Here is a 13,688-nt window from a genome sequence, read left to right on the forward strand (position 1 = left end):
TGATCTATGTGATTGCTGGAGTCTTCTATTGGACTATCAGTACTAGAGCCCCCTAATAGACTATCAATGCTGGAGCCCCCTAATAGACTATCAATGCTGGAGCATCCTACTAGACTATCAATGCTGGAGCACCCTACTAGACTATCAATGCTGGAGCCCCCTAATAGACTATCAATGCTGGAGCACCCTACTAGACTATCAATGCTGGAGTGCCCTACTAGACTATCAATGCTGGAGCCCCCTACTAGACTATCAATGCTGGAGCGCCCTACTAGACTATCAATGCTGGAGCACCCTACTAGACTATCAATGCTGGAGCAACCTACTAGACTATCAATGCTGGAGTGCCCTACTAGACTATCAATGCTGGAGTGCCCTACTAGACTATCAATGCTGGAGCCCCCTACTAGACTATCAATGCTGGAGCCCCCTAATAGACTATCAATGCTGGAGCGCCCTACTAGACTATCAATTCTTCTAACGTCTGCTAATTCTAGTCCTGGCTTTGGCTCAAAAAACTGCAACAAAATCTGCAACAAAAAAAGCTTTATTTCTGCAACGTGGGGCCCCAGCCTAAGAGAGAAAAATGATGTTTCATGCTGTCGAGTTATCTGTGGGCATGGCATTTCCTTTGCTTGTTCCAGAAGGTGGGAGGAGCTAAAGATAGAGCGTTGTAACCCCTTAGCCAGTTAGTTAAACCAACCAGTTAGGGAGCAGTTGTGTGCCCCAATTTAGTGACATTTGACCAGTTATCCTAACACAGGCTGACCCTCATCATTGAGTCCCAAGAAGCTGGCAAATATTATTCGATGCTTGTTGAGAAGATCTCCAGTGATGACTAATGTTGACCAGTGATGGCTAGTGATGACCAGTGATAACCAATGATGACCAGTAATAACCAATTATGACCGGTGATGTCCAGTGATGATCAGTGATAAGCCATGATGAACATTGATGACTAATGTTGACCAGCGATGGCTAGTGATGACCAGTGATAACCAATGATGACTGTTGATAAGCAATGATGACCAGTGATTACTAATGATGACCAGTGATGACCGGTTACCATGGCTAAAGTGTACCCAGTATTTCACCTATAGTGACTGTATGTCAAAGTCCTGGAGCCAGGGTCGCGTCATATTCCCCACAGAGTAAAGGACTCAAGGACGGGGAGTGATGAAGGACATGAAGAGTGAACGTCACTCCTGTATACAGTATGTGCTTAGAAATGGATTCTGCACCCCCACATACTGCGCCTCCATGTTATGTGACTAGACAATACCTAAAGTAAAGAGACCACAAGCTATGCCTGTTACATTACTGTGGCTCTCCTGCCTATTATTCACAACTAACATCAAGATCATCACACCATCCTTAAGTCAGAAGACTACCACTAGGGTGCTCCCCTGGAAAACAATTCCATCATCTACACCAGTGAATCCACCTCATATACAGTATATGCCAATGGCATTTGGTGGAAAATAGAAGTACCATGAACAGTCTGTGGATAGGCCATTTGCCATCTTGGATCTGTCACCGACCATCGGCTGAACCCATCAGTCATTTTCCACCAGGTCCTTGGTCAGTGCCGACACCCCCTACAAGACTATCAATGGTGATGTAATAAATGAAGCTTTGTAATGTATGAAACTGTTCCTGCATTAAAACACAGAAAAACCTACAAAAATAACAGTAGAGGAAGCAACGTCATCTCCAGTAACAAGACAAAGAACATCCCCCAATAATGGATCAATCCCCAGAAGGCTCACACCGTGAATAATTTACAGTGAGAAGAAACCCAAGATCATGAAATATAGAAGAGTAGCAGAAATATGGAGAACAACAAGGAAAACCCCCACATAGTAGTGCAAGAGAGAATCACAAGACCAAAAACACTATTAGAAACGTAAGACCAACCTTACTGCAGTATTATAGTAGTTACAGTATATTCTTGTACATAGGAGCAGTATTATAGTAGTTCTATTCTTGTACATAGGAGTGGTATTATAGTAGTTATATTCTTGTACATAGGAGCAGTATTATAGTAGTTATATTCTAGTACATAGGAGCAGTATTATAGTAGTTATATTCATGTACATAGGAGCAGTATTATAGTAGTTATATTCTTGTACATAGGAGCAGTATTATAGTAGTTATATTCATGTACATAGGAGCAGTATTATAGTAGTTATATTCTTGTACATAGGAGCAGTATTATAATAGTTATATTCTTGTACATAGGAGACAGTATTATAGTAGTTATTTTCTTGTACATAGGAGGTAGTATTATAGTAGTTATATTCTTGTACATAGGAGCAGTATTATAATAGTTATATTCTTGTACATAGGAGACAGTATTATAGTAGTTATATTCTTGTACATAGGAGCAGTATTATAGTAGTTATATTCTTGTACATAGGAGCAGTATTATAGTAGTTATATTCATGTACATAGGAGCAGTATTATAGTAGTTATATTCATGTACATAGGAGCAGTATTATAGTAGTTATATTCTTGTACATAGGAGAAGTATTATAGTAGTTATATTCTTGTATATAGGAGCAGTATTATAGTAGTTATATTCTTGTACATAGGAGCAGTATTATAGTAGTTATATTCATGTACATAGGAGCAGTATTATAGTAGTTATATTCTTGTACATAGGAGCAGTATTATAGTAGTTATATTCTTGTACATAGCAGCAGTATTATAGTAGTTATATTCTTGTACATAGGAGCAGTATTATAATAGTTATATTCTTGTACATAGGAGACAGTATTATAGTAGTTATTTTCTTGTACATAGGAGGTAGTATTATAGTAGTTATATTCTTGTACATAGGAGCAGTATTATAGTAGTTATATTCATGTACATAGGAGCAGTATTATAGTAGTTATATTCTTGTACATAGGAGCAGTATTATAGTAGTTATATTCATGTACATAGGAGCAGTATTATAGTAGTTATATTCTTGTACATAGGAGCAGTATTATAGTAATTATATTCTTGTACATAGGAGTAGTATTATAGTAGTTATATTCTTGTACATAGGAGCAGTATTATAGTAGCTATATTCTTGTACATTCCTTGTAGTGAGATAAGGGATTCCACCTTGAGGTTTTGTTCTCTTTATCACATATTATTTTAAGTATTTCTGTAGCATTAATAGTATTACTGATTTTCTCTCAGGTTATTTAAGGGTTTTGCCAGTTGAGCATGCTGAAACCTGGGAGGAAGGGAAAGACAGAGACAGTGAGTCTTAAAGCTGTCCCTACCTACTTACCTCAACTGTCCTAATGACAGAGACAACTGGGCGACAGTCCCTTCCCCTAAATAAGTGTAAACACAGAATGCAGAAAAGATAAAACAACACAGAAGAGGAGTCAGCAAGGCAAAAGTCAAAGCCAGAGAGGCAAAGCAGTACTAAATCATAATCCAAACCACTTAGCAAGGACAAACTGATGACCTGTTTATAGGAAGTCCAGAACCTGACCCAGGCTTAATTTGCTGATAGGTTGTCAATCACACAGGTAAGGCTAAGATTAAATATTTGAGGAGCAGAGGGAAACCAAAGTGTAAGAGATGGGTGTGGAGGAAAATCAATGACAAAGATGAAAGGAATAGAGCAATGTTCAGGCATAGCAACAAGAACCAAAAGCAAGGAATCATAACTGAACATGTCTCCTGCACCGCAGCGTGAAAGTGGAGGGTGATGGAGAGACCCGAACAAGCAAAGATGTTACAGGTTAGTTGTGGATTTGCTCCTGTGTAGATATAGCCAGTATTTTTCCAGTAACTGGTGCTGGAGCTAAGTAAATACAGACATTTTTAGAATAGTTGCTGTCTATATTAAGGAGTCTGTTGGGCAGTGATGTGACATCTGGAGTGTGAGCTGCTCTGATCTGACACTTCCAGGGTTTCTTCTGCTGAGTAAGAAGGAATTGAGCTAACATCTTCAGCATGCAGCTCAGTGCACAGGACACAGCAGGACTATGCTAATGTATATGTATATAAATGTCTACTATATATGTATCTAGTGTGTGCCCACTGTATATATTATCTGTATACATTATGTATGTATATGTGTACTGTATATGTTTCTATGTGCAATGTGCATTTATCTATATGTATGTGTGTGCACCTACTGTATATCTCCTGTATACTGTATCTCTGTGTCTACTGTATATGTATCTGTATGCTTGTGTGTATTATATATGTATCTATATATTTATATATCTGTATATGTACCTGTATATGTTTCCATGTATATCTATGTATATGTATCTGTATTTAAGCATGTACTTTATTTTTCTCATAGTTTTAGAGGCCATCACATGATAAAATCCAGAATCTTTGGTTCACACTGGTCCTGGGGGCCACTATATAGATACATTACATGCAGAGTGTTACAGGGCCCAGATGCAGGAGCTCTATACATCACCATGTAGTAAGGCTTAAAAGGTCTTTCCTGGCCAGATGTAATATTTTTGCAGTCATCTTTATAATCTTTGCTTTAGGCTGATGTCATCTGACAATTCGTTTTATGGGGGCTCGTCTGGGATTTCCTATAGATCTGGGACTTTCTTTCACTGATCGACAATTCAGACGGCACAAGACACGGTTTTATTTTATTTTATTTAGTGCTGCTCATTGTTTGCAACTCTTCAGACGTTAATCCATTGGTTGCTGAACAATGGAGTATAGCTCTACACCGGAAGGAAAACAGCTATCTCTTTAGCACACCCTCATAGGTACAGTCCCAACCCTGTCAACATTCTTCCAGAAACCGCTTCTCTTGTCCAAGTATCTATTATTATATTATCTGCATCAGAATATGGTACAATACACTTACATTTCATACAGTAAATTCTACACATAAACTGAACCTGCAGGAGGCAGCAGTCACTAAGAGTTGAGGTTCCACAGAGGTGTGACTGCAGCTTTGGGTGTAACTAGAGTAACATGACTGACACAGTTACTCATTATTCTATGTAGACTTAGGCAAAGGCTCCACGTAGCAGGCCACATCCAAAAAGTGCTGGGGAGTTCCTGCTTCCATTATATCTATAGGGAAACTGTCAGCATTTCCGTAGGTATAATCGAGATGCTGCGATTTGCAAAAACATGAACATTGTGGATTATTTTCTGTAATGTGTGGATGGAATTAACTAGATTCCTATCCACTTTAAAGGGACCGTAAAATACCACAGTTTTTGCTGCAGCGTTTACACCATGGCAAAGTCACGGTGTTTACACTACATGGAGCCCCGGCCTAAAGATGTAATATAGCTCCAGGTCACTTTTTATTCTGCCGGCTCGTGATAAAGGACGAGTTGCTTGAGAACACTTTGGGTATTGCCTTGTTGTCTTGGCTAGAAATGTGTAGAATTGGGGTGATGAATTCAGAGCTCCCCCCGCTGGTTGTGCTGAAGAGACATTGCAGGACGGCCTCCTTGGCCTTGGAACAATCAACATTCTGCTCCTGCGAAATCTGTAGGCTAATCTGGTGCACATTGTGCATGAGGATGGCGGACCACATCTGGGGGTGTGGCGAGGTGCCTGCCGTCAGATTCTCCTCAAAGAATTGCTTGTATAGCTCCTGCATCTTATTCTCTATGAAACCGTTCAGGACAGAATTGGAGAAAGGGGCGGAGGGTAAAATGTGGCTCTCTACACTGGGGGCCCCCCCTCCTTCGAGGAACCTTCCTGGATTTTCATTTGGAGGACTGCTGCTATCAATGTCTGCTGAGACCAGCACGGGACCGTCCTCACAGTCACCATCTAAGATACATCCAGAGTCCACCACGTTATGGAGGATGTGATCGCCAGCGATGTGAAGATCAGGGTAGTTCTTGTAGATGCTTCCACAGCGGCTGGACCACGATGTGTACAGGTCTAAGGAGTCGTCACTCTGTGCCTCGCGCCTCGGGATACATAAGGCTTGTGATAATGTTCCAGGGGGTTCACTGTGATGCAGTGGCTCAAATCCCCGATCCCTGTGATTGGACACTTTGCTACCCACAAGTTTGGCCCTTGACTTCCCAGAAGATGTCCTCTCTAGAGTTTTCTCCTCCTCTCCATCCTTTTGCTCCTCAAAGTTCATCAGTTGCCTATAGAACGCTGTGCACAGGAACGACTCGGACAACATGGCGGCGACTGGGGAAGTCTGCAGAGATATAACAAGATGGAACAGACTGATAAGATAAGCAAAAATATACTGAGAAATCTGCAATACATACAAACTGCCGACTTGTGCCTGTAAGGGGTTAATGTGGAGCTTACACCTACTAACTATTACTGTGCCTTTAAAAATATTTTGTGCTTATTTTGCATGGTCAGGCATGCTGAATTCTGTGCCTTTAATCTGCAGCATTTCAGCTGCCCGGCTGTGACATAAAGAGAATTTTAGTACCAGAGGGAGCAGATCAGCCCCAGATTGGGCAGCCATGCTAACATGGGGACACCGGACACAGGGGCTGCATCAACCACAGAGGTGGAGATTGGAAAGACCCTTACACTGCAGGGACGCAAGATTTATGACTACATTACACATAGAGGTGGGGTAATGGAGGAGATATAAGGGCAGGATTCCCATCACACTGGGGTCTAGTTTGGGTTCAGTCACATCAATACAGTATGGCCAGGAGCTGCTAGAAGGAGTAAGACCAGATCCACAGGGAGTGCAGTGCGTTGGGGGGGGGGGATAATATAGCACTGGAGCTGCCAGCAGAGACTGAAAGAAGGACAGAGATAGAGATCAGGTCAGAACCAGAGTTTTAAGGTCAGAAGTTGTTAGGAGGCAGCTGCACAGAGTCAGACTAGAGACAAAGCTGGTTACCTGCAGCTGGAGCCTGTGCAACAACCTCTCTGTGATTGAGAAGAGCAAAAGTGTGACTGACAGCCATGATCTGCTGATCTGTGAGACTCTCAGAGCTCACCAGGAGTGTGAGGGCAGGGCAAGCTTTTAGGAGTCAGAAGTAGAGATGAGCGAACACCAAAATGTTCGATATCCGATTCGAACAGTCACTCACTGTTCAACTGTTTGAACGGGTTTCGAACCCCATTATAGTCTATAGGGAACATATACTCGTTAAGGGGGAAACCCAAATCTGTCTCTGGAGGGTCACCAAGTCCACTATGACACCCCAGGAAATGATGCCAACACCCTGGAATGACACTGGGACAGCAGGGGAAGCATGTCTGGGGGCATATAAGTCACTTTATTACATGGAAATCCCTGTCAGCTTGCGATTTTCGCAAGCTAACTTTTTCCAATAGGAATGCATTGGCCAGCGCTGATTGGCAGTTTACAGAATTCGGCCAATCAGCGCTGGCTCTGCCGGAGGAGGCGGAGTCTAAGATCGCTCCACACCAGTCTCCATTCAGGTCCGACCTTAGACTCCGCCTCCTCCAACAGAGCCAGCGTTGATTGGCCGAATTCTGTAAACTGGCCAATCAGCGCTGGCCAATGCATTCTATTGGCGTGATGAAGCAGAGCTGAATGTGTGTGCTGAGCTCAACTACGCCGGTGGTGTAGCCGGGAGTTCAGTGCACGGCCAGCTCTGCTATGCCGGAGATTGAGCTCTCAACTACACCGGTGGTGTAGCCAAGAGTTCAGTGCACAGCCAGCTCTGCTATGCCGGTGATTGAGCAGAGTTGGCCGTGCGCTCCGGTGGTGTAGCAGAGCCGAGGGTGCAGAAGGGTTCAAGTGCACCCTCGGCTCTGATGTAGCAGAGCTGTGTGTGCACAAGGGTTAGAGCGCACACTCCATCCGGAGATGTAGCCGTGCTGATGCTGTCAACACTGCTACATCTGATATCGGAACACAATGGAGACTGCTGTGGAGTCCACAGCAGTCTCCATTGTGTTCCGATATCAGATGTAGCAGTGTTGACAGCATCAGCACGGCTACATCTCCGAGGGTGCACTTGAATCCTTCTGCACCCTCGGCTCTGCTACATCAGAGCCGAGGGTGCACTTGAATCCTTCTGCACCCTCGGCTCTGCTACATCAGAGCCAAGGGTGCACTTGAATCCTTCTGCACCCTCGGCTCTGCTACATCAGAGCTGAGGGTACACTTGAATCCTTCTGCACTCTCGGCTCTGCTACATCAGAGCCGAGGGTGCACTTGAATCCTTCTGCACCCTCGGCTCTGCTACATCAGAGCCGAGGGTGCATTTGAATCCTTCTGCACCCTCGGCTCTGCTACATTAGAGCCGAGTGTGCGCTTGAATCCTTCAAGGATTCAAGTGCACCCTCGGAGATGTAGCCGTGCTGATGCTGTCAACACTGCTACATCTGATATCGGAACACAATGGAGACTGCTGTGGACTCCACAGCAGTCTCCATTGTGTTCCGATATCAGATGTAGCAGTGTTGACAGCATCAGCACGGCTACATCTCCGGATGGAGTGTGCGCTCTAACCCTTGTGCACACACAGCTCTGCTACATCAGAGCTGAGGGTACACTTGAATCCTTCTGCACTCTCGGCTCTGCTACATCAGAGCCGAGGGTGCACTTGAATCCTTCTGCACCCTCGGCTCTGCTACATCAGAGCCGAGGGTGCTCTTGAACCCTTCTGCACCTTCGGCTCTGCTACACCACCGGAGTGCACAGCCAACTCTGCTCAATCTCCGGCATAGCAGAGCTGGCCGTGCACTGAACTCTCGGCTACGTCACCGGCGTAGTTGAGAGTTCAATCTCCGGCATAGCAGAGCTGGCTGTGCACTGAACTCTCGGCTACGCCACCGGCGTAGTTGAGCTCAGCACACACATTCAGCTCTGCTTTATCACGCCAATAGAATGCATTGGCTAGCGCTGATTGGCCAGAGTACATAATTCGGCCAATCAGCGCTGGCTCTGCTGGAGGAGGTGGAGTCTAAGGTCGGACCAGAATGGAGACTGGTGTGGAGCGATCTTAGACTCTGCCTCCTCCAGCAGAGCCAGCGCTGATTGGCCGAATTATGAACTCTGGCCAATCAGCGCTGGCCAATGCATTCCTATGGGAAAAAGTTTATCTCACAAAAATCACAATTACATACCCGATAGAGCCCCAAAAAGTTATTTTTAATAACATTCCTACCTAAATAAAGGTTATCCCTAGCTATCCCTGCCTGTACAGCTATCCCTGTCTCATAGTCACAAAGTTCACAGTCTCATATGACCCGGATCTGAAATCCACTATTCGTCTAAAATGGGGGTCAATGACTTTTTTCCGATTTTTTTCGATGCCTCCGGTGTCATAGTTCCTGTCCCACCTCCCCTGCACTTTTATTGGTGCAAAAAAAGCGCCAGGGAAGGTGGGAGGGGAATCGAATTTTTTGGGCAGTGGCGGATCCAGGGTTTGCGCCCACTTTTATGTTGACTCCGCCCATTCTCATTCATTTTTCATGTGATTCCACACAGTATAATCCTCCTACAGTCACCCGTAAATTATATGTTCCCCCTCCATCTCTCCCCATTTTCATATACACCCTTCATCTACCCCTAGTTTTATGTCCCCCCCTCTATCTCTGTCCCCAGTTTCATGCCATTCTCCCCCTTTATCTGCCCACAGTTTCATGTCCCCCCCCCGTCTCTGCCCCAGTGTCATGCCGTTCTCCCCCCTTCATCTGCCCCAATGTCATGCCATTCTCCCCCCCTTCATCTGCCCCAGTGTCATGCCATTCTCCCCCCTTCATCTGCCCCTGTGTCATGCCATTCTCCCCCCCTTCATCTGCCCCTGTGTCATGCCATTCTCCCCCCCTTCATCTGCCCCAGTATCATGCCATTCTCCCCCTTCATCTGCCTCAGTGTCATGCCGTTCTCCCCCCCCTTCATTTGCCCCAGTGTCATGCCGTTCTCTCCCCCTTCATTTGCCCCAGTGTCATGCCGTTCTCGCCCCTTCATTTGCCCCAGTGTCATGCCGTTCTCCCCCCCCTTCATCTGCCCCAGTGTCATGCTGTTCTCCCCCTCCATCTGCCCCAGTGTCATGCCGTTCTCCCCCCTTCATCTGCCCCAGTGTCATGCTGTTCTCCCCCCCTCCATCTGCCCCAGTGTCATGCCGTTCTCCCCCTCCATCTGCCCCAGTGTCATGCCGTTCTCCCCCCTTCATTTGCCCCAGTGTCATGCCGTTCTCTCCCCCTTCATTTGCCCCAGTGTCATGCCGTTCTCGCCCCTTCATTTGCCCCAGTGTCATGCCGTTCTCCCCCCCCTTCATCTGCCCCAGTGTCATGCTGTTCTCCCCCTCCATCTGCCCCAGTGTCATGCCGTTCTCCCCCCTTCATCTGCCCCAGTGTCATGCTGTTCTCCCCCCCTCCATCTGCCCCAGTGTCATGCCGTTCTCCCCCTCCATCTGCCCCAGTGTCATGCCGTTCTCCCCTCTTCATCTGCCCCAGTGTCATGCCGTTCTCCCCCCCTCCATTTGCCCCAGTGTCATGCTGTTCTCCCCTCCTCCATCTGCCCCAGTGTCATGCTGTTCTCCCCCCCCCTCCATCTGCCCCAATGTCATGCTGTTCTCCCCCCCCTCCATCTGCCCCAGTGTCATGCCGTTCTCCCCTCTTCATCTGCCCCAGTGTCATGCCGTTCTCCCCCCCTCCATTTGCCCCAGTGTCATGCTGTTCTCCCCTCCTCCATCTGCCCCAGTGTCATGCTGTTCTCCCCCCCCTCCATCTGCCCCAATGTCATGCTGTTCTCCCCCCCCTCCATCTGCCCCAGTGTCATGCTGTTCTCCCCCCCTCCATCTGCCCCAATGTCATGCTGTTCTCCCCCCCCTCCATCTGCCCCAATGTCATGCTGTTCTCCCCCCCTCCATCTGCCCCAATGTCATGCTGTTCTCCCCCCCCTCCATCTGCCCCAATGTCATGCTGTTCTCCCCCCTCCATCTGCCCCAGTGTCATGCTGTTCTCGCCCCCCCTCCATCTGCCCCAGTGTCATGCTGTTCCCCCCTCCCCTTCATTTGCCCCCCAGTTTCTTTGGGCCCCCTCCATCTCTGTCCCCAGTTTCATGCCGTTCTCTCCCGACCACCTTCATGTTCTCCAGTGTCATGCCGTTCCCCCCCTCCCCTTCATTTGCCCCCCAGTTTCATGGGCCCCCTTCATTATGTTCCACCTTAATATTTAATACAAAACAAACACACTCACCTTCCATCACTCACCCGACGCTCCTCTCTCTCACTCCAGTCACATACGCGATGCAGGAGCTGTGACCTCAGCTCCTGCTTAGCTGCGGCCCGGCTTGCGTGTGTAAGCGTGATGTGATGACGTCATCGCGCCTACACACGCAAGCCGGGCCGTAGCTTTAAAGCAGGAGCTGATCTCACAGCTCCTGCATCGCGTGTGTATTCCAGCTCATCGGCGGACGGACGCCGATGAGCTGAAATCGTGACAGGCAAGTGCCGGGGGGCCCCCAGAGGCTCTGTGGGCCCCGGCACTTGCCCGACTATGCCGACTCCGAGGCTGACCGGGACCATTTTGTTAGGGCCGGGCCGCGGGGCCCCGCTAAGCGCGGGGCCCCGGGCGGTTGCCCGGCTCGCCCGGCCCTGGATCCGCCCCTGTTTTTGGGAGTTTGCCACGTGATGTTCGATTCGAATCGAACACATCGAACAGCCTGATATCCGATCGAACATGTGTTCGATAGAACACTGTTCGCTCATCTCTAGTCAGAAGCTGTTAAGAGGCAGCTGCATAGAGTCAGACTAGAGAGACAGCTGGGTACCTGCAGCTGGAGTCTGTGTTGGAACCTCTTTGTGATTGAGAAGAGAAAGACTGCATTTAACAACTGTGATCTGCTGATCTGATCTGTCAGACTGTCCGCACTAGGAAAGAGCTGTAGTTTTGCAAAAGAAAGAAACTGCTCTTGCTTTAAACCAGGGGTAGGGAACGTACGGCTCTCCAGCTGTTGCAAAACTACAACTCCCAGCATGCAAACTTGCTCTGCTGTTCTTGGAACTCCCATGGAAGTGAATGGAGCATGCTGGGAGTTGTAGTTTCATAGCAGCTGGAGAGCCAAAGGTTCCCTACCCCTGCTTTAAACCATCCGGTGTCTGTGTGACCTTCCCTGTGCCTCGCCCTGAACCTTACACTTGGTTATAGTATCTAATCTTACAATTGGCATTGTCCTTTAACCTTACACATGTATTTCAGTTTCAGTCTTTACTGTATTCGTATCAATCTGATCATAAACCAGGAGGCTCTGGCTGAACACTAACATAGGTCCTACTCAAACAGGTAAGCGCTGTGGAGCAGAACATTGTAGCAAGATGCAGTATAAGTCTTTAAAGGAACATGGATAATGTTTAGGTTCAAGAGCGCCATCTCAGGACAGCTGCCAATGTTCAGTAGTTTACAGCAGCCACCTCGGTCATGTTCTCACCATGCACAGATGCTGCCATGTCTAGACGTGCTTTTTCACATTGCAGTATAAGCAGTCAAAGGGTTAATAGACGACCACCATTATCATCACCACAACTTCTCATTATTATCCACATAACACAAGAGCATTGTCATCCTAACTAATGCTGCAGATCTGATGCTGGGACTTGTAGTCCTCCCAGTGTTAATAACTGACCGGTCACTAGGCTCCCCTTCCTCCTGTCATGTGACATTCACGTCATCCTTCTCTGTGTTCCTCTTTCCTTGGGATGTATTTATGAGAATAAGGAAGTGAGATTTAGTGGTAACCCTGAGTTCAGCCATAGGGTCCGCGCAGCACTACAGTCACCTCCAACTGTGGGTACTGCAGGGTCCAGAGAAGAATAAAGTGAAAGCAGGATATTCTAGTGCCACATTCCCCTTTTAAGATCTGAACCAGGAGAATGGTGGTCATTAGGCACAAAGGGAAGTGGAATTATTAGGAAAGAAACTATTCAGTGATGTATCTACCATAGGGACGGGCGCAAAATTACAAAAGCGCCTGACAGAAAACTGCCTGCAGAGGGAGCTCAATACATACAGATTATACAGTCACCACTAGAGGGAGCTCACAACATACAGATTATACAGTCACCACTAGAGGGTGCTCACAATATACAGATTATACAGTCACCACTAGAGGGTGCTCACAATATACAGATTATATAGTCACCACTAGAGGGAGCTCTTAGAGATTATACAGTCACCACAAGAGGGTGCTCACTATATACAGATTATACAGTCACCACTAGAGGGAGCTCACTACATACAGATTATATAGTCACCACTAAAGGGAGCTCACTATATACAGATTATACAGTCACCACTAGGGGGGACGCACTACATGCAGATTATATAGTCACCACTAGAGGGAGCTCATTACATACAGATTATACAGTCACACTAGGGGCAGCACACTACATACAGATTTTGGAGCTATCACAATGGGAGCTCTTTGCACATAGCAGGAAAATCGGTATCAGACTAATGACAGTACCTTGTAGGCGGCATCTACACTTTCCAAAAATGTCTTTCTAGTTCTGCATTGCAGCTCCATTTTTATGAAAATCAATATTCTATCCATGTGCAAATTAGCTGAGAATGGATTTCGGTTGTTTTTTCTCCTGCTGGGGCTTTTTCTTCCACTCTAGGTATTTGCTCCTCTAACTGCTCCTTTAAGTGACATCTCCCACTTACCCTGTAGTTAGGGGCAATTATATTGAGTAGAAGCCCCAGGAGAGGCCATGCTCCTAAAGCTCTTCAGCTAATTTACACCTGAATAAAATCCTGATTTTTAT

General features: G+C 46.6%; 1 protein-coding gene across 1 annotated transcript; it reads right to left on the reverse strand.

Annotated features, from left to right (window-relative positions):
- Window positions 1-5,296: 5,296 nt before the first annotated feature.
- Window positions 5,297-6,148, reverse strand: LOC142184711 (TLR adapter interacting with SLC15A4 on the lysosome-like). The gene has a single exon (XM_075259762.1). The coding sequence runs from the start codon at window positions 6,146-6,148 to the stop codon at window positions 5,297-5,299; it is 852 nt and encodes a 283-aa protein (XP_075115863.1).
- Window positions 6,149-13,688: the final 7,540 nt, after the last annotated feature.

This window comes from Leptodactylus fuscus, chromosome 11 (assembly GCF_031893055.1).
Source record: "Leptodactylus fuscus isolate aLepFus1 chromosome 11, aLepFus1.hap2, whole genome shotgun sequence".
Classification (NCBI taxonomy): Eukaryota; Metazoa; Chordata; class Amphibia; order Anura; family Leptodactylidae; genus Leptodactylus; species Leptodactylus fuscus.

What these genes read in the sequence shown, in the direction of transcription:
- LOC142184711 (XM_075259762.1), bottom strand. Translation starts at nt 6,148, where the DNA reads ATGTTGTCCGAGTCGTTCCTGTGCACAGCGTTCTATAGGCAACTGATG.